The 20934-nt window shown below is 46.8% G+C and overlaps 1 protein-coding gene across 1 annotated transcript; it reads left to right on the top strand.

Moving 5' to 3' along the window:
* The first annotated feature begins 1002 nt into the window (after nt 1-1002).
* Nucleotides 1003-20916, top strand: LOC144146004 (atlastin-2-like). Its single transcript, XM_077677904.1, has 11 exons — nt 1003-1359; nt 5658-5976; nt 6034-6243; nt 6313-6534; nt 6591-6755; nt 9536-9592; nt 9649-9720; nt 9785-9934; nt 11112-11393; nt 14700-14777; nt 20591-20916. The coding sequence occupies exons 1-10, from the start codon at nt 1268-1270 to the stop codon at nt 14766-14768; spliced, it is 1638 nt and encodes a 545-aa protein (XP_077534030.1). The 5' UTR covers nt 1003-1267; the 3' UTR covers nt 14769-14777; nt 20591-20916.
* Nucleotides 20917-20934: the final 18 nt, after the last annotated feature.

Genomic DNA, 20934 nt, shown 5'->3' with positions numbered 1-20934 from the left:
GACAACCGCTGGTCATTAAGGGTAACAGAGTGGATCCCTAGAGAAGGCAAGCGCTGCAGGGGACGGCAGAAAGTTAGATGGGCAGATGAGATCAAGAAGTTTGCGGGGATAAATTGGTTACAGTTGGCACAGGACCGAGGCAATTGGAGAATAATGGGAGAGGCCTTTGCCCTGCAATGGGCGTAGATAGGCTGGTGATGATGATGATGATGATGATGATGATGATGATGATGATGACACGTACGTACCCTGAAATATCAGAGTGTTTTAATTAAAAAGACTGGGCGAATGAGTTTTTGTGATGTGATATCAAATAAAGAATAGGACGTTAAAAATAGAACCGAGTAGAAGGGAGACAAAAACCAAAACCAAAAAAGTGTTGGCTTGGCACAAGTACAAGGTCACAAAAGGCGGACCGCGAGCAGTGTGAATGCGTGGAAATTGAATTGTGCAACTTTCTATTACGCTCACTACGAAAACGTGAGAGCGGAGACAGAAAGGGGAAAGGGGGAGAGATTACAGGTTTCTAGGAACCAGAGGGGGTAGAAGCCTATTGTATTTCACATTTTGGAAAAAGCAAGCAGATAGACGGACAACTTTTTTTCCATTTTCGCTTGCAGCTCACACAATGTGCGCACAAAGTCACCGAGATTTCGTATCAAATGTATCGCTGGAGTTATGCAGGACATTCTGCCTTCTGTTTAGACAACTTCCCTATATGGTAGGACCAAGTATCGGATTATCAACTGCAAACATCGCTCGGATAGCGGGAACTCATCGTAGACCGGTACGCCGATATCCGCCAGCCCAGGAGCGATAAGAGGAAACGACCAGATCAGCGCTGAAGGGTGAAGAAGGTGGAGGGTTTTTTTCCCTCATGATACTGATAATTAAAAAGAAAAGAGGGCTGACACACTTAAGTAGCCGTTTCCGGATCCGCTACGTGTCAACGCGTGGAATAAACGGAATAAAAAGCATATTGGTGGATATGCGGATTCGTTGTGTAATGCCAGATACGTCCTCTTGAGAGGGCCCTTCTCTCCCGCTCTTTCGAACCCAGTCGACACCTCCGTCGATTTTACTCGCTTTTCCTGTAGTCAGTGCCTTGTCTGCTTCTATCAACGAGTGGATATCGGCGGAACCATGCTGCCACCGAATTCCTTCATGGACTGGTTTTTCTCTACCATTACACGGCTGTATTAATATGGCTGTAAGATTGAAGTCATAAATGTGCGTGAGTTGAGTAATACTTTTCGCACTGAACGCAATGTTGAGCACCGAGAGCGTTGCCGCACGCATGAAAATGAAGATGAAAGCTACAACAAGCAATGAAAGCTCTTGCGGACAGCCAGCGGAAAGGTAAGAACTTGAGTGGTTACTTTGTGTTCACAGCGATTCCTACACCAGGTAATATATTATGTGGCGTGTTTTAATTGTACCAGGCCACGTGTATTATACCGTTATTTTGTTTTAGTGCCGTATTTTGACCGCGCCTGCCTTATGTGCTTGACTCGTTCATGGAAAAACAGTACGGAACTCTTATCGCAAAATATGGAATCAAGTATATACTTCCAATCTACTGAATTCATTCATGTAACAGCAAAGAATTTTTTCATTGAAGACACTGCGTCAAAATTATTCTGTGGCCCCCTTTAACATTGACCTTGCATACTGAGCAATACTGCGACAAAAATGAAGGCAATGAAGCAACAGTCTCGACGATGAGGTTCCTTAGAGAGACAGTGAAATTTATCTTTGAAACTTTGCTTTGAGTTTGCATTGCATAGACGGGCTCAAATAAACAGACAAATTGCCGTTTATCTCGTTCCCGAAATAGCATGTAATTAGTAAACCTGTAGAAGAAAAAATACTACTTGTCTACTGCGGCGGCAACAACTACAGCAGTGACGAGGGGGGACGTGAACTGCTCTTACGATGTGATGGGACGATGTTCAGGATCTTAAACTCGTTTATACGCACTTATGTGTATGACAGTGATTGTAATGATATCAGGGCTCGGGTGTTGATTAAAAACGAGACTTGCGCGCGTGGCGGGTCGAGAGAGAGAAGCAACACGGGACTCCAGAATACAATCGAACGACATTGATAGAAAGACACTGCCAACTGTCAACCAAGAGGCCATAATAATACAAACTTTGCTGCAGTAATGCATAAAGTGTTTGAATAACAGGTGCTGATGAAAAAACGCAAAATCGTCAGTATACACATATTTAGAGACACCAGAAACCACCGGAATAGCGCTTACGTCAATGTTAAAACAAACAGAGGGCGCAGTAACCAGAGCACAAGCACAGTTGCTGAACTCAAACAAAAAACAACCATCACTGCCCCTAAAACCATACAGAATGACAAATGGGACGTCATATAATGAAAATAGTACTGCACCCACGACTTATCAGGGGCCAAAATGTAGGAATAAAAATACAAAAAAATGCAACGAGATAAGGCATGAAGGTGCACTCAGAGATTAAGGCCCTCGTAAACGAAAGCCAATGACAAAAAAAATTACGCCCATCTTCCCGCGAGGGAACCCTGGTGTGATGCGACGCATCGGGGGGTTCATTTGGCGTTTCCATTGGGTTGATTATCTAAATCGGGTGAAACGTGTTGTGAACGCGTATTATACATTCCATCACATGCGGGTGTTCTCATACGCGGGAAGATGGGCGTAATTTTACTTTTAATGAAGGGACCATCGCTTCCATCACGTCTTCATCGGAAGAATCAAGTCAAGCACGCAGTCGCCAAGCAAAGTGACGCGAAGTCGAACGTGAGCGAGCGCTGACTGAACCGCCGCAGCGCGATACCTGCTTTATATTCACAGCGCCTCTAGGAGAGGAGACAACGGAGGAGAGTCACGCATGCGCACGCTTCGCGACGGGAGCGGAGCGAAGCGAGCGAAGCGCGCACACACAGCTGTTGTTTATGATAATGAGGCGGAGTGAGAGCGTTGCGCGCACAGCTGTAGGAGAGAAGACGGGAGGAGAGTCGCGCATGCGCAGCTGGCGTGCGGACGCCGGACAACGCCGACGCAGGAGGGACATGCCTAAGATCAAGAGATGCGTCGCATCTAAAACCGGCCTCTCTAGAGAGGGAAATTTTCCGTCTCTGTGATACTGTTTCATGTCAGAGATGCTCACCTGGCCACCATGTTGGCTTGCGTTATTGTGACGTAAAACATATGTCAGAAACTACAGCTTCTAACATACAGTGAATAGGTCCTCCCATTTAGGGGCTAGCGACGAGAAAACTTGCAGTTTGCCGCGTGTTCGCAAGCGGAAATGGCACAGATCCGATTCCAGCTACCGACCACGGCGGATCTTTAATGCGTAGCATTCTTGGCCCAGTGCCGTCACAGCCAGGACCGTGTAATGCCCTGCATTTCCACACAAATGCACATATCGCGGAAGTCCAACCTGTAATCGCTATACAGGCGTAAACGGAGATAATTGGTCGAACGAAATTCCGAAATACTAAAAATAAGAAAAATAAGGTAACCTAGCTCAACAAAAGCTTATTTCATTGCAGGCATGTTCTACCACTATATTTTACTTACTCCTCAAGCCCGCTGATTTGTTCTGCAAATTTTCATTTTTTTTCTCGAGGTGTTCTATTGTGTTGGGAAAATTTTGCTTACAACTAACGTAGTGGTTGTGGCATGGCACCAGGTTACTCATTATGACAGTAACCTTTTGGGGCATAAATTGCCTTAAAAACTAAATATTAAAGTGGATGACCAACTGGAACTAAAGACTCCTTAGCGCATCTGAAAAAAAAAAATGCCATCCATAGACGAAATGGGTACAAGGAAGCGAAAGGAATCATAGTCCGAGAAAAAAATGCGAAGCTTTCTTTCATGCAACGTACGCCAAAGTCACATTCCAAAATACAAACCACCTCGACCATGGGAGAATGACGCAATTGGAGAGACATCGGCTTCATAACGCGAGGGAGCTAACTTCAAAGCCAACTACGGGACGCCTTTTTGTTTTATTGATGCGGTTGATGAGCCTTTTAAAGCAAAGTGTAAAGTTGGCTTTCCTGTACTAGTGCCTTTTGCGCGACGGACGACGTCAGCTGTGAGGTTTAGGAAGCCACCCTTTCAAAAGTCAACAAATCTAGTTGCTCGCTCTGTTTGTTGACGTCATAGAACTCTCGCCTTCAATAAAATGTGCAAAAATTCGGAGAATTATCCACAAATACCTAACATTCTTATGCCGATTGTCTTGTGTGTGAGTTTTTCCAGCCAAATTTTTTCAAAGTGAGTTTTTTTCAACTATCTCTATTTACGCTAGTATAAGGATTGCAGGTACAACTTTCGCCAAATCTGCATTGTTGTGAAATGCCAGGCGTTATACGTTTTACAATTTTTCGTAATATTAAATATTTTTCTTAATTTTAGTTTTTCAAAATTTTGGCCCACCAATTATTTGCGTTTGCGGTATTATAACGATTAAATTTGGAACTTTCGCAAACTATGCGTTATTGCAGAAATGCAGGGCGTTACACGGTTCGACGTACTGCCTAATTATTTTATATTTTTCTTATTATTTAGGTTTTCAGAATTTCGTTCGACCAATTGCCTCCATTTACGCCATTATATCGATTACAGGTGGAACATTCGCGATATCTGCATTTTCGTGGAAATGCAGGCTGCTACACTGTCCTGGCTGCGGTGTTACTCGACAACGAATGCTACGCATTAAAAGCAAATCTTATTTCACAGGAGAAATGAATGTCGAAGGCTGCGAGGATGTCTTTTGCCAGACCGATGAGAGAAAAGCCCGAGCTCAAATAGACGCATACGCAGGCATCATCCCCCCTCCCTGCCCCCTCCCTCCTCGCCGTTTGGGACTGTATCCTCATCCTGAGAGGAAAACGAAGCGCCGTTTTTCACGGGTTGTCGTGGCGCATTCCTGCGACGCTGTCCCCCGCCTCATTGTTGTTGTGTGGCTAGGACAGCCCCTGCACTCGTGGCAAGCTTCAAAACTGTCTCTGGAGCCTGTTGTTGACACTGTTACACTGCCTTTGTTAAAGAATTGTGGGGGTGCGGTGACGCAGCATTTGCCCTATCGTTGGTTCATTTGGCAACTCCAAACTTACGAATCAAAACGGCAGCGCTGCACACAGTGGGCACGAAGAGTTAAATTCGCACGCACGTCGGTCAGCGCGCCACTGCTGCGTAACTATCCAAACCAGCGAGCCTCCGGGCTAAGTGTACCTAAAACCTTTCGTGTCTAGGGCGCACCTGCGGTACGTTCTATCACCAATAAAGAATTTCTAGGGTGTAACGGAGTCCAGGGGAAGGCTTTACAGAGTTGTTTTGTCCCTCCTTTGGTAAATATTTGAAAATGCAGTTCTTTATGTTGCATCCCATCATCTGAATCTTCGATATCACCGCCAATCTCCGAGAGAGATGGGTTCCTTCGCCACCAAAATGAACCCTTTACCACCACACAGGTTCTATTGAAGGCTTGATGAATATGAACCATTGGCCTTGAAGTGTAACTTGAAGAGGGGGTCTCACCCGCAACAGTGACTTCCCTCCCACGTTTTTAGGGATTTCCCTTCGTATGCTCAGCAACGTCATAGCAAACACAGCGTTGCTCTAAACACCAGTGCACTTTCTTACGCAGGTACACTGTGGGAAGCCCGGGACGGGAGGTGCCGATTGCCATTCCGCTACAAAATGGTGGCTTTCGGTTCGACAAAGAAGAACTGACAAGAATACTGCTGCGCAGCGGTGTGCAAAATATGCCCTTGGTGGTTATCTCGGTGGCTGGCGCCTTCCGCACGGGCAAGTCATTTCTGCTGAACTTCCTCATCCGCTACTTGCGCAACCAAGGGCGAGACGACTGGATGGGCGATGCTGATTCACCCCTGGAAGGATTTTCGTGGCGCGGCGGCTGCGATCGCCACACGGCTGGAATTCTTGTCTGGAGCGAGGTGTTCCGGGTAAGTGTGTTGTTTTTCGTATCCCTACGCTGTTTCTGATTTATCCCACTGCTGCAGGTTACCAGGCCCCATGGCGATCAGGTTGCAGTTCTACTTATGGACACGCAGGGAACGTTCGACTGTCAAACCTCGTTCAAGGACGTCACAACAATTTTTGCTCTTGGCGCACTTACTAGCTCGATACTGGTGTACAACATCTCGGGCAACATTAGGGAGGACGACCTTCAGCACTTACAATACTTCATTGAGTATGGCCGGATGGCTCAGGTGCGTTTGGGCATAGTGCACGCTCACTACACTCTTGTATACTATTGAAATGAATGTTTTTTTTTTCAGAACCAACAAAGCGACGAAAAGCCTTTCCAGAAGCTGATGATTCTCGTTCGAGACTGGGGTTTCGTGCAGAGCTATTCGTACGGTGCCAAAGGCGGTGAAGCCTTCGTGAAGGAGAGACTCAAGACTTCAGCGGAGAAGCGGGAACAGAAGGCACTGCGAGAACTCTTGGCATCTTGCTTTGAACATATTGACTGCTTTCTTATGCCATACCCAGGGAAAGAGGTATTTCTACATTTGTTACAATCGTGTGCGCTATTCCACTATTGGAAATGACACAGGTTGCCACCGGGGAGTCAGTTGAAGGCTACCTCCCAAGCATGGACAACACCTTCAAGCGCCACCTTCAGGATTTTGTAGCGTCGTTGCTGGCTGGAGACAAGCTTGTGACCAAAAGGATAAACGGCCAAGAGATCTCCTGCGGAGATTGGTTCACCTATTTCTCGGTGCGTACTCAGGTCGAAACGTCGGCAGTAAGCACCGAGGTCGCTACTTTGCCCAGTTTACGAACACAAAATTCTTCATTGGCCAACTTAAACCAGAAAATTTTGGTCTGTCTCTCTGTCCTCGATTTTGTGCGTGTGCCTGCGTGCGTGCGTGTGTGCGTGCGTGTGCGTGCGTTCGTGCGCGTGCTTGTGTGTGCGTCTGCGTACGTGTGCGTGTGTGTGGGCGTGTGTGTGTGCGTGTGTGTGAAGGAAGTGGTGGTGTTATGGCTTAATTTCAGGTTGTAGGAGACAGTATTGCGGTTTCACGAATGCACAAGCGAGTGTATATTAGAATAGTAAACGCAAAGTCATGAACATAGCAGAAAAACTAAGGGCAGAATGCTATTGCAGCACGGGGAGAGAAAACGAGCTTCCGCAACTGAAGCCACATGAATAGAACCAACTTGAAACATCCTTTAGATTAAATTACTGACAGTCCTACTCAAGCGTACATAGTCCAAGTCACAACAGAAAATATCTTAACATATTGCACGCAGGTTGCCTTTTGAGGGTTCAAAGGATTGCGTCTGCTCGTCGGCGTTCAGGAAACCCAGTTTTTTGATCGGCAGGCTCACTAAAGCCCCTGCTGATTTGAAAGTTACCGCCCAAAAAATTCTTATAATGAATTTGATGGCGTTGTAGTATCATCAAGAAAACGTTTTAAAGAAATTGAGGAATCAGCAACATAAATAAGCTGTTCTCCAGATGTTTATGCAGAATTCTTGTGAGATGGGCTAGTTAATCACAGGTACAAGAATAGCACTGGATACAATAAACCTATGCGTGGTCAGTGTTCAGTTCGTTGCTTTTAATTGTAAGTGTTACCAAACTTCTAACTGCACTCAAGTGCTTGCTGGAACCAATGTCTAGATCACCATCGAAATAATTCAGGCCCACGAAGTTTTTCCCGCAAATAAACTGTTCGTCAGTGTTTCACCGTTTGTTTTCTCTAGCATAGAAATGGCGTTTTCTCAATTTGATGTGAGGGACTGTTTGCCGGTTTGTTGCACGTTACAATTATTTTTCATTCGGTTGTTTTCCAGGAGAGCGCACAAAACTTTATAGAGGAATAACTTAGGTGTGCTTATATTTCAGTATGATCCATTTCCACTGCGCTGATAAGTGTAGTTTATAATTTCACGTCCCTAGATTACGGGCTCTAAACTTTTGAGTGCCACAAGAGGAGGAAGACAAGGTGTCCCGAGCTTGATTGGTTTGTTCCGAGTGAGGAAACGACAGCCTTGCGAACGTACCTGATTTTCATGCGCAGCTTATATATTCGGTATACAATAGAAGAATTACAAAGAGTGTAAACCCTCGAATAAAATTGTTTTGGAAAGGAGTGCAGAGCATCCACCTGCCCAAGCACCGACACAAGCGATAGAAGTTTGTTCAAAAGCTTTTTCGAACAGCCTAAGGTGCACAGCACCTGAAAATACAAAAAATCTGTCGCGAAAGCTCTAGGGTTTACAGGGACATTTAAAGTGAATTGTAATCTGACATGGGTCCTGCCCCATTTTACCTGCCTCCGGGTAGCACTATGTATGCGAGTGATAAACAGACACCTCAGCAATTCAGAAGTCACGGAAATGCTTTCGTTTTTCTAGCTAATTTACACGCTACATAATGGCGGCCAGCCGGGAGTTATCCGCAAGGGGTAACAATCGGAAGAAGAGGAGTAAGATGTCCCGTGGTGCGCGTTACGTCTCCGTGGATCGCATGTTCTTATTTTACCGCGTTTGTCCGCGGTTCTGTACTTCCAGCAAACATTTTTTCACACACACAGTCATCCGTTCAGAAGGGCACAGTAATAAAGTTTCAGAAAGTTGTTTCCGCTGGACCAACTAAAATTCAGGCTTCAAACTTTGTAGGCCTCCAATGTGATATTTTGGCCTAGTTATATTTCACCAGCCGAAATTATTCCAATGTTACTGTCCATAAACTGCACATATTCTTCTCGTGCTTCGGCCAAAAATCCCGCCATCTCCACGAAGTGAATGATGATGAGAGGGGCGAAGCTAAAATGCTTATCGGTAAAACCGTAAAACATTCGCCCGCACATCATATAAAGACTCGACACGTCAAGCTTACCACCGCTCCGTTGACAAGCCCGTCGACGACGGCGATGTTTGTGGTGATTATGTAGGGCTTGTTTGGGACGATGATAATCTCCATGGGTAAGTTGGCAAATTCGGTGTATGACATTTTAGCCACCTTGGCCGTCGCCTTCTGCAGACCGTCTTGTGTCGCGTACCCCCGGTACGTGTCTTGAGCTCGCAGGCGACGAACGACAACCTCTTCTTCTTCCTCTCCTCCTTGATGGGTAGCAACCAACACGGTGAACGTTTTGACATTTTCGGCCAATCTTTGGTTGGCCAATCCCTAGGGGGATCCTGCCACAATCATCATTAATGTGCCGGATACAGCAGCAACGAGGGACGCGACAGGGCCTGAGCAACAGGATCTTCGCCCCTGATTTTGAGGGTCCTGTCGCGGCTTAAGTCGTATTTAAGATAATACCAATTCTCGCCCCGCACACTATTTGTTATACATCGATTCCCCGAATCCGTGTCAACTTCTGCATGAGTGTTTATGTGTTGTATCCTTTCAGAGGTTTACCCTTGCCTGATGTTCCGCATTTGACCCCCCCAGTTTTCGTTTTTGCTGTGCTTACCACATACACCCGTACTTGGAAATATTACTGCTCATTTTCAGCCCAATATTTCCGCAATTTCTTGCAGAAATACGGAGAAACCTTAAAAGGTGGACAACTGCCTACGCCCAAATCACTTATTGAGGTGAGTAAATGACGGCTTTGTTTGCAGTAGATAGCGCATGCATTCTGTCGCTCCAGATGACAGCTGTGGCGAACAACGAAGTTGCCCTGGATAAAGCCAAGGAAAGATACGAGGATGGCATGGAAAAGGTTGGTCAGGAATGATGGTATGTAGCTCATAAATCCTGAGAGGAAGCTTCCTTCGTACACTCAGGAATGTGGTCCGGACAAGCCTTTCATCAACACTTGGGACTTGGAAAATCTTCACAAAGATCACCAAAAAGCTGCACTGGACTTCTTCGCAAACATTCCAAAGATGGGTGGTGATGGCTTTTCTAAGCCGTGCGAGAAAATACTCCGCAAGGTATGGCTCTACAAAAGTTTGTTAAAAAAAAACCTGGAAGAAGTTGATTCTCAATATAAGGTAAAACGCGCAAGCACAGGTTTTGTACGTGGTATTTTCGAGAATTTGCTTTCGGCGACACGCAATCGCACTGGATTTAGAAGTTGTCATGGAGTTTCCATTTGCTTAGCCAAAGCGTTCTTTTATAGTGCAGTCGAAGGCCGTTTTCAGACTAACGTCAGGCCAGGGTACAACCGCGGCCCACCATACCGTGGCGCTGCAAGGAATTCCGCTGTCTCCTAAGAAATGATTGTTACGTCGCCAAAGAGCTACATGTCAGATAACAGATATTCGGATGTCCGGTTACATTGACCCGCGCCATAGACAAAAAACGCGTCATAGAGCGCCATAGAGGGCCCAAGCCAGGCGCAAGACATGTCTGTCCCGTGCCCTCTCTTGTCTCTTTTCCTCGTATTTTCCGCTCCGCAAATTTAGTCCAATATGAACCTCGAAAACAGCCCAAACATCCACTCTATCACACAGTGATAACTTCAGGCCGGCGCATACACACCCTTCCAGCTACTAGAAAGATTGAGCCGGCACACATCCGCGTTCCCCGCCAATGACTTCGCTTCCCGCCAAACTACATGACGGGATCGCTGCCGATACGGATGCCAAGCGTCTTCATATCCGCGATGGTGCCAATAGGGAAACAGTCCTGACCTTACTCGGGTACACAGCCAATGCCGATTTTTGTTGCGAAAATCACCCTTTCCAGCTCAACGGACGTGCTCAGGTTTTGCAGATACGACGAATTCATGATTGTTGCGAGCACACTGGGATATGTGGTGGGAGTTGTTTTTATCGGTCAGAAAAAGCGACTTAACCGACATATTCTGTTTCGAGCAAAATATTCTCTGCAAAATAGCTCTGCAAAATAGCTCTGCATAATAGCAAAATAGCTCTGAACCAACTCAACGTGAGGCCCCCACCACGTCAAGACTCTCACGCAGCGCGTTTTGTTTTGGGCCGTTTCGCACTTATCATTGGAGGGAAAGGTATCTTTCTTTACAGTGAAGGGTTTGAGAAATACATCACGCAATCCATGCCGATCCAAAAGGGTGACTAAGTAGCTCCGCTGACTGTCAAGGTGCCTTATTTTTCGCATGCGTTCGCACAACTTTTTGTGTCTTTGTAGGAAATCAAGCGGATGAAAGATCGCTTCTTCAAAAACAACAAGAACAAGAGCTGTAATGCCACTCCGGTTGTGCTCACTGTACCAATGATCCTATCGCTTGGAGGAGCAGTCGCTGCGACTGTTGCCGGTGGGCCTATCGGAGTGGGCGCAGCCGTTGTTGGCTTGATGGTAGGAGGCACATCGGCGGGGACCCTGACCGCTTGGTGCGTCAGTCGGGTAACTGGGAAAATATCGCTGTTTCGAGAGAAACTGGACAACGCCGTGGACTACGCTTGGATGAAGGTAAGGCCATGTTTTGCAGACCATGGTGTTTTTTGGCTACCTAAACGGGAGAGAAGTTGCCTGTCTGGATGACTATTCAACCGTGCGGCCGAAATACAGCTCAAACAAAGCATCAACACGAAGTATGTAAAGGTAAGAGCTTTCGCGACAATTAAAAAGTTTGACATGCTCATACTGTCAGCATCATTTAGAGCGGAAGAAATTTCCGGTATTTTGACGGAAAACGTACGTGTCGTCGCCGAAAAGTGTACCCGTTCGTTGATACAAAAAGGCAAATCAAAAACCGTGTGTAAACAGTGTGCAAAGGTTGTATAGACGGTGTACAAAAAATAAATAAATAAATAGAGGTGTATAAATAGTGTCCAGTAGCCGCAGAAGACCAATCCAAAAGTTATAACAGAACAGACGCTCTGTCACGCCTTTTGCTTTAGCGGTACGGTAAAGAATGTAGGCGATTGTTTAAGAAGGCCATGTTCGGGGGATGTGCACGGCACATATCTCGTTCTGTTATCTTGAGAAAGAACTACGGTGGTTTCTAGGATTCCCCGTCCGGCCGCTACCATCGTAAGCCGCTTGGTGATACGGCCCAAGGACAGTGGGGCAAGGTGCTGCTAATGCTGCATTCTACGTTTACTACAACGCCGTTGATAGAACAATCCGTGCAGACAAATAACCCCCGAAAATTAAGTGTGACTACATGATTTGAATGCGTAAAGATAGCGATAACATGACTTTCATATTTGCACATTGGATTCGAGGGTTTTTCTTCGCTTTGCGTTTGCTCGTGTTCCTAAGAAAATTACTCCAAGGGCCCTATTCTCGACTGCACAAGTTGATTGATTGATTGATTGATTGTGGTGTTTAACGCGCCGACGCAACGAAGGCGATGAGGCGCGCCGTAGTGGAGGGCTCCGGATTAATTTTGACCACCTGGGGATCTTTATCGTGCGCCGAAGTCTCGTACACACGGGCGTTTTTGCTTTTCGCCTCCATCAGAAAAGCAGCCGCAGCGGCCGGGAATCGAACCCGCGACCTCGTGATCAGCAGCGCAACGCCTTAGCCACTGAGCCACCGCGGCGGGTGACTGCACAAGTTGCCGGCAATTCGACATGTTTGCCGGCAATGTGTCGGAAGTGTTTTCTGATCGGCTTTCAATTTTGGTCATGTTTTTCCGGTTGACAAAGCGGTTGTGTGTGCTGTCGTCATTTTGACGTTTCATGGCGTTTACGGGCACCAGTTCTAAAGTTTGCCTTATTTCTCTTTACTGAAAGCGTTTAATTCTTGGCCGGCAAAGAAAAGCTAGACTAAATTCACCGGACATGACAACGTAAGCCTGTCTTCGCTATTCAAAACAACAATATTGCATGTAATACACACCCCCTATGTGATGGCTGAGAAGGCGTGACGTAATTTAAACAGTTGGCGCGAACGATTACGTCACACATCGGCAACTTCCGCCTGCGTAAAAGTGACCTAACGTTACGTAAAAGCTTGAAAATGGCGGCTGTTTTTGTAGCAAAATACACGCAAAATAGGCCAAGAAATTGCCCCGGCTTTCGGAGCCGCGAAATGTCCGCGAATTTGCAGCAGGCACAGTTTCACATGAAGCGTGATTTAAAGCGTGTTTTACCGAAAGAATTATTAGTTTCGACTGTTTCCATGTCAGCGATCAGGGAGCATACAAATAACGGGCTGTAGTTTCCTTTTATGTTTGGCAATAAAATAAAAATGATTTGTTTGGCGTAACCGCAACATAAGAGGACAGTACAAGTCTCCCCATGACAAAGAGAACCCAATGCATAGTGTTTGTCCACGCTCCTCCTAGTAAGCTGCTGGGTCACATGATCAAACTCAAGAAAAAAATAGCAAAGCAAAATGTCTCGTTTGTTCATTACAGCGGTGATTAGAGTCCAGATTAACGAATGAGTGAATCGGCAACATCGGTGCGCTCCGCGGTTATCAGGCGTAGCGCTTTGGTGCTCTTATGTGTCACACGAGCGATGGCCGCCGCCGTCTTTTTCTGTGATCACGCCATAAACTTGTAACATAGCAGCAGACGATACCGTGGCGGCGTGGGGAGGTGATAACGCAACAAAGCTTGCATTGAAGCAGAGAGCCCCACTATGTTAATAAAAGCGATTGAAAGAAATAAATAGATAGGGTAAAAAATGTGTTATGTTCTTTAGCTCGACATCCGACTTTCACTCGCTTTTGGATCAAAGTTACTCGATCGCCTTGTGGTGTTTACGCTAATTTTGACCTACAGAAATGTGTTTCTCTTGCCAGCTTCAGCTACCGTGTTAGTTTTTATAGTACATGCCAAGTGTTTTTATATCTTTTATGCACAATATTTGATACATTGGTTGTGATCTTTTGAGTGAAGCGTCAAATTACACTGCATTTCGTCAGAGCTATACGTACATCACGTCGATTAAATGATGCCAGTACACCTTTGCCGAAGTGACCCGCCAGAAGGACGTCGCTCACCAAGAACACCAACAAGACAGCCGCCGACCCGCAAATCATGTTCAGCTGCAGATTTCGCTGCACTTTTCACTTTCGTGTTTTACTGACTCCTATGACGGAGAAATCAACCACAGTTTTTCTGCACAGCGGCGGCCATTACGATAGCTTTCATATTGACAGTAACCACGGTCACTTTTCGCGTTTGATGACGGATCGGAGGCTGTCGTCCTAATGAAATGACAAAGTAGTCGCAAACAAAGTAGTCGGGAAATAATAGAACAAGGTGGTCGGGCGTACGATTCGACTCAGATGGTAGGTCTGCCCTGTTCATCACTCCGAATAAGCATGGTGTTCTTCGGCCTCGCAAAGTGCGCAACGCCGATGACTTTGTTGAATCAAATAGTATGCACGTCCCTGTAATCTACTGAGTTGTTTTGGCAGTGGCATGGATTAGCCAGTAAAGTGAGTCATGGTGAAGGTGAACTAGAGGATTCGCGTAGCGTGGGGCGTTGCCTTGTTGCACCGAACTCTAATTGTCTTTGTGTCGTCATTCACTCGAGCGTCTCCGTGTGATTTTAACCTGGTAGTTCGGCTCATACCGGTCTTAGCAACAGCCTCGAGTGATGAGACGTGTTAGCGGCAATTCACCTACTTGGCCATAATGGGTTTATCATATAAATATCTAGACATCCCGTGGACATCCTCGGACAGACTTCTTATATTGCATTCATTGTTGCGTCGCATTTCCCACGACGTTTTTGAACCAAAAAGTGCCTTTCGAAAGGAGGTTTCAGTATTCATTTGAGCTTTTGTCTGATAACACCGTCTATTTATTCGCAGGTGTGGCGCGGAAAGAAAAAAATCAACGCAGGTTTCTTCACAGGGACAGGCGTGCTCGAATGCGTCTGAAAATGACACGTACGTAAAGCGTAACACTTGCACATCTTCTATATGCCCTGGAGTGATAAAATGTAAATATAAATCGCCTGATTAACCAAGCCACGTGTCTCATTTTGAGGATGACGGCTTACCAAGACGGCCAATATGAAGTAACGAAGGCGGCCTCGTTAGCTTGACACTCGAGGCCTTAATTGGGCCGATCCTCCCGGCAGAAGGGCGAGTGATATGTGGGCGAAGAACAGTTTTATATTGTCACACCAGAATGCATCGAGTTGTACTGTCTTGAAATTCTCAAAACACAACAAAATACCATGGCCAATTCATTAGCTCTGGTTTGAGCCGTCTAGCCGCCGCTAAAAGAGATATGCTACGTCACCTCCACTGAGAGTTAGCACCATCTTTCCCTTTCCATTTGCCTTATCAAGCCCACTGTTAAATATTGTAAAATGTATGGGCCCATTTACTCCTTTAAGGAGGACCAGCGAAGCTGTTTGTTATGTGGTTGGCCGCCGCAGTCTCTCGCCAAAACCACGCCGTGGCACCGAGGCAGCGGTCACCGGCATTGTAGCGACGCTGGCGTCTGACGCTTTTTCCGTCACGGTATTTGCGACCCCGACGAGCATTACCCTCACGTGCGCAGACCTGCTCCTGATCGTCGTCGGTGGTGCTTTTCTGCTGCTGTGGCGCCCACTGCCACCTATTTTAAAGACGACATTCTTGGACTACTTACACGAGAAATTTTGGTCTGGCTGTCTGTCTGCCTGTGACTCGATTGATCCACCCCGCCAAGGTGAAACAGAAACTGCGCAATAGTCTTATATACCCATAGCCAAATGTAAATGTCTAAGTCCGGTTTTAATGTTTACAGTTGTCAAGATTGCTGAACAACAACAAGATATTATGCAATTAATTATAAGGCACAAAATTAATACATGAATTATATTACAGTGTTCCTTCATTTAAAAATCCACGGATGCTTGGTTTCCGCGATGACAAATGAAATGCTACATCAACTTCAAAAAACCGTCGCCTGCTGTTGCCCGCGCTACCTGGCGGCATTTAAAAAAAATCAAACGGCAACAGCAACGAAAAGTTCTCTGAGATAGGTTCCACGTTCCGCTTGGAAGGCTCGTAAAATAGGGCACCGTGGTTCTATAAACGTTGTAGTAGGGTGCCTCTATTCCCGCCCGTCTCCGTGCGGCAGCGCTGGCATTGAGGCTCTCGACTTGAAGCAGTGGAACGCGGTAAATTTAAATTGACTTAAGCAAACCTGAGCGTGTTATCTCCGCAGAAACGAGACGGGAGAGCAACAGCATGAGAGGTGTGCGGGAAAGAGAAGGGGGGTGTCTACTTGGCAGGGGCGCCAGCCGACTATCGTCTTTCGCCGAAATTTGCAACGAAAAAAAGCAGATTCTCGGACATTTTTTTTTTCTTCCGAGTTGGCGCCGCTCGGTTAATAACAATGTGAGAATGCCAGCTTACAAATACGAAAGCTACCACAGGATCCCATAGTCCGCTTCACTTCTAAACAGCAATGCATTTTTAAAGTTCTGCTCTCCGTTATTGCACTGTGGACGCACAATAAGTGGCGGGTTTTATGATCACAGATCGTGAGATCTTCAAAACCATATATACGGTTGATGAAGGATATTATTGGCATCGTCAACGTCGCACAAAATACGGGACGATCACAGTTAGGCGTTGCAGATCGTGCTGCACCAGAATGATTTAACAAAGGGTTTGTGATGTTCCACCACAGTGACTTTTCAGATGTTGGGCAACACATCCGCAATCATCTATGAATAGCTTGTACGGCGTTTGTATCTTCCGCTTTGGTCTTGTGCCGACTAAACAAATGTAATCATAATGTTGACTGAAAGTTTACAACCCGGAGCATACGCAACCTTAGGTTACCGCGTATCGTCATTACAGAAATTACAAAGAGCCGAGTCATTTCCAGAGCCTTCGTCCTTCATCCAATACGCACCTTACATGCCATTTTGCCAGCTACACATGCACTTAGAATGCTAATAAACTATCATCACCTATTCACCAAAGCACTGTTCGCAAGTGGTCGCGTGTTGGTGCTCCCGCCAGAAATTGCTCCACATCTTGGTCCTGTACTTCAGACCCCACATCAACCCAACAACTCTCTTATACATCCCACAAATGTATCCTATTCCAAGGACAATGCGGTCACTTCACCGGGGCAATCATGTTCCCTGCATATTTATACCCAGTCCCCATCAAAGCCTCTGTGTAAATTCGCCTGAGCGGCCGAGTGGCGCGCCCCTCGCTCGCCGGCTGCCTGTCGGTAACAGCTCCGCTTTTCTCAATTTTGAAAACTGTGTTACCTTGCTGGTGGTTTTTGACATGAAAACATATTTTCGGTGCCACATCTCGCGCCTTGCACTCATATCAGGGCAACTTTATAAAAACTTAGTACCGAAGAAGTCGGAAGTCCAGTGCAGTTGGACATACGAAAACACCCAAAGAAGCGATATTGCAATGCAAGATTGCATACGAAGCATCGCCATCAAAAACGACCATATGCTTTTCGTTTCAATATGCCATTTTATAGTGAAGGGGCCTTGGAAGAGCAATTTCTTCTTGTCCCGCATATGGTGTGTTTTCAGAACGTAGTGACGATCGCGCTAGCCTAGAGACAGTACTCCCTCCACACCGCTCGGGCTGAGCGCATGCGTCAACTCAGCTCTCATGATGCCGAAACGACAGTAAAAAAAGAAAACAAAACATTTTAAGCTATTCTTTACTACGAAAAAATTTAGCGACAGGAGCGGGGTGTTTGGTGGCAATTCTAGAGCCTTACTTACTTCGTCACAGCAAAAATGTCAATCGATAGGGTCGCGAATACACGCCGCTTTTTTATTGCGTAGTTGTTGTGACTGCCCATAGGCCTACCGGATTTTTTAACCTTATAGTTTGAATTTTTATCCAGCTTGTATTTTACATTAATTTCTAATCCAGCTGCGTAACTTCCCTCAACAACTGCCTCTGTTCATTGTAAACTAGTTGTTGATTTTAACAAAGAATGATTGCAGGGATCTCCAGCTGTCATACTTGAGGCGACGCTTTATAATGGTTGGATACTAACAGTACATACAGGCGACATTTGTGCCACACGTATTCCGTCCATAGTTGCATGCTAAAATTCACGGGCTCACGCGGTAACTTGGCTACTTTTACGTTCCTTGGTGGGTCTTTATGTCGCAAATTGGATTGCTTTCAGAAGACATTTTGCGGTAATTGATTTCCGCGACAAGCTTCAGGAGGGGCTCGCTGATGCAATGGCGCCTGGTGGGTTTCCAAGTAACGTTCCTATACACAATCCTCGTCACCTCGACCGTATGTTTTCTGTTTTACAGCTCAGCTTTCCACCACCACCCCGGCCCAGGCGGGGAACCTTTTTTACGCTGGTCACCTTTAGAGCACTGGGAAACCACCTGGGAACGGCATTCGTTGTTGGCGCCGTGCTAGCGCGGTTAGTTGCTTGTCGGTGGTAATTGAGCGACACAGGCGTGGTGTTTCTGCCTGTTGTTCAGAAGCAGTGACTTATATTTCAGTTTTCCGTTCACGGACACAAGACGTATTTTTACTATTTTAATACCACGGACCCACCTTCTGTCAGGATACAAATGACAGGAGTCGTCAAAAAAGTTGGGGATTTCTGCCTGACTGCCTAGAACTCAATTGTCTGGAGCGAGAAATGGCAGGTCGTTCAATATATTTTCCACTTCTAGAGAATCTCTGATGCATTGAGGTGAGATTCTGGACGCTGCGCAAAGTATTAGTCGAGGCTGCTAAGACAGCCTATCTGGTGTCGCCCCAATTTTCGTGCTTCAGTGTACATCAAATTTGCTCGATGCTACAACCGGTACAGAGTACCCACTTCAGAGTCCGGTAAAGATGGCGTATCAGGACTTGGATAGGAAAACTGTCATGCATTAGGCCGTCCGGAGTTTGTGTAGGCCTGTCATCAGTAGGCTTGCTCCTGATAAACACAAATCGCTCTGTGACGCATAATAGGCGTGCGCGAACAAGCAGTGGCACTAGAGCACAGACCATATCTTGGGCGTGTGCATAGGGTGTTATCTTGAGCAAGCACCTGCCCCATCAGATTTTGGCCGACACCAATCAATCAGTCGACATCCTCTGAAGAATGGCCCTGGAAACAAAGAGCAGCAGTACCATCTCAGCCCAGCTCACCTTTGTGGACGTTTAGGTCCGTGCGCAGGGCCCTGTGCAAGGAGAGCACCAGTTTTTATCCCCCGTTGCCGCAGGTGAATTATCAGCGGCACTCTGCTTCCAGAAGCCTGGCGGTGTTGTTTCCGCACGGGACGCTTATTGATGCTGGGTACCGTCTTGTCTTGGTATTTGGCTGTTGGATAGCTTGCTTGGAAAAGACGGTGGCCTGTAGCCTTCGCGTGAATCTTTTGTTTCCAGAAGTGTGGTCTCCGTTTCAGAGCGGGCATTAATCGCGCACTGATGCGGGTTGTCTTCTGAGCCGGGTATCCACATACCTGTCGGCATCTGCGTGTCGGATTTGGACAGACGTCGGGCCTATGTCCCACTGCTCCGCAGACCAGGCACGCTTCGGATATTTTCTCGTGTATATTTCAACGATATTACGCTCATCTCGAGTATATAGGGAGGGAGACATTAAGTCCGTTTAATAGAATGAGAGTGGTGTTTGCCGTTCCCATTCGCCTGGTGTGTATAGCCGGATAGCCGGGGTCAGCCGGGGGTTAGCTGGTTAGCGGGGGTCGGAGGGGTTTTCACTTATGTGTTGCGGTGTGTCTTCGGGCAGAGTCCCGTGTGTCATTCCTTCACAGGTGTATTCCAGGAAGGCAACGGAAGGGAGGGTGCTGTAGGCGCAATTCGGGATGTTGAGTTGGTGCACCATGTTATTTGTTTTCGCTCTGTCTATAGTTGGCGTGCTCATAACAAACACGTTTGTAGCCGCGTTTCGACAGAGGATGTCTTCCGTGGCCTGTAGTTTGGTGAGCTCTGCAGCCGCAAGGATTGCGGAGCGTAGGATCACGGAGCTTATCTTGCAGACATCGAGTCCTCTTTGCGGGAGGAAAACGACTTTCACGTGCTCCCGTTGTAGTGGGGCAGACCTAGCTCATGCTTTGGAGCTGCTCTACCCCTTCGATTTGTCCACCCCTGTACAAATAATTTCGCCGACTGAATTTATTTACCGGAGGGAGCACAAGTATCTCGAATAGCCCGTTTTATAAAAGCTGCCTCGTGATTTCGGTGCTAAAGGGTGTGTTAGAAAGCGAGCACTGCATGAAACAGCGAAACAACTCATAGCCGCTATTGTTGCGGTTGAGTAGTAGCGGAAAAAATTGACTAGCACTATGCCAGCACTTCAACTATCGCCCACGGTGCTCGCTGGATGGCTGACTCACCGTGCTTCCGAAGCTGGCCGGCTCTTGGTACAGATCGAGAAAGAAAGAACTATTTTGCAGGAAAATTTTGTGCGCCGACGATGAGTCAAACGGCTTCGCTTAAGGCGGCTTCTCCTTTCGTACCGGGTTGAGGGTGGTTATTTCAGCGTTTGTTCTGAGCCATGGTCAGGAGCCATTTTTTTCTGTTTTCGGTTTTGGCGGTTAGCTAAAGCAATGCTAGTTGAGTGGTTAACGTCGGACGTACGACTGCAGTCTCCCACTCTTGTGAATCTTATTGAATAAAAGTTGTCACGATGTGCGTGGGGTACAGCGGACGAGCTTATGTTGTCACTTGGGCGCTCGGACCCAGCGCTTCTCAGCCAAGTGGTCTCAAGTTGTTTCCTATGTACCACGCAGGGGCGAGGCGTTTGAGATGTTGGAGATGCCACGACCGGTGCAGATCATCTGTGCCAAACAAGGCCAGAGCTTGGAGGTCGACGACGAAGCGCTAGGCCGTATCCTGTTGGCCGACACCGTGAAGGATAAGCCTGTTGCGGTGATTTCGTTGGCAGGGGCTCCTGGCACAGGGAAATCTTTCCTGCTAGACTTTTTCCTTCAGTACATGCGCAGTGGTTGCCAGAATGACTGGATGGGTCACCCTAGCGTTCCCCTAGGAGGCGACCCCTGGCGTGAGGCCTGCGAGCCTGACACTACCGGTATTCTTTTCTGTGAAGAAGTCTTCTTGGTGAGCATCACACTTT

Source organism: Haemaphysalis longicornis, unplaced genomic scaffold (assembly GCF_048455015.1).
Source record: "Haemaphysalis longicornis isolate Haplotype H1 unplaced genomic scaffold, Haemaphysalis longicornis Haplotype H1 scaffold_7, whole genome shotgun sequence".
NCBI lineage: Eukaryota > Metazoa > Arthropoda > Arachnida > Ixodida > Ixodidae > Haemaphysalis > Haemaphysalis longicornis.
This window is presented reverse-complemented; position numbering and strand designations above follow the sequence as displayed.

Excerpts from the sequence above, each read along its gene's own strand:
- LOC144146004 (XM_077677904.1), top strand. The coding sequence starts at position 1,268 with ATGTTGAGCACCGAGAGCGTTGCCGCACGCATGAAAATGAAGATGAAA. Across the intron at positions 1,360-5,657 it reads TGCGGACAGCCAGCGGAAAG|GTACACTGTGGGAAGCCCGG; the intron begins GTAAGAACTTGA and ends TTTCTTACGCAG. Across the intron at positions 9,721-9,784 it reads ACGAGGATGGCATGGAAAAG|GAATGTGGTCCGGACAAGCC; the intron begins GTTGGTCAGGAA and ends TCGTACACTCAG.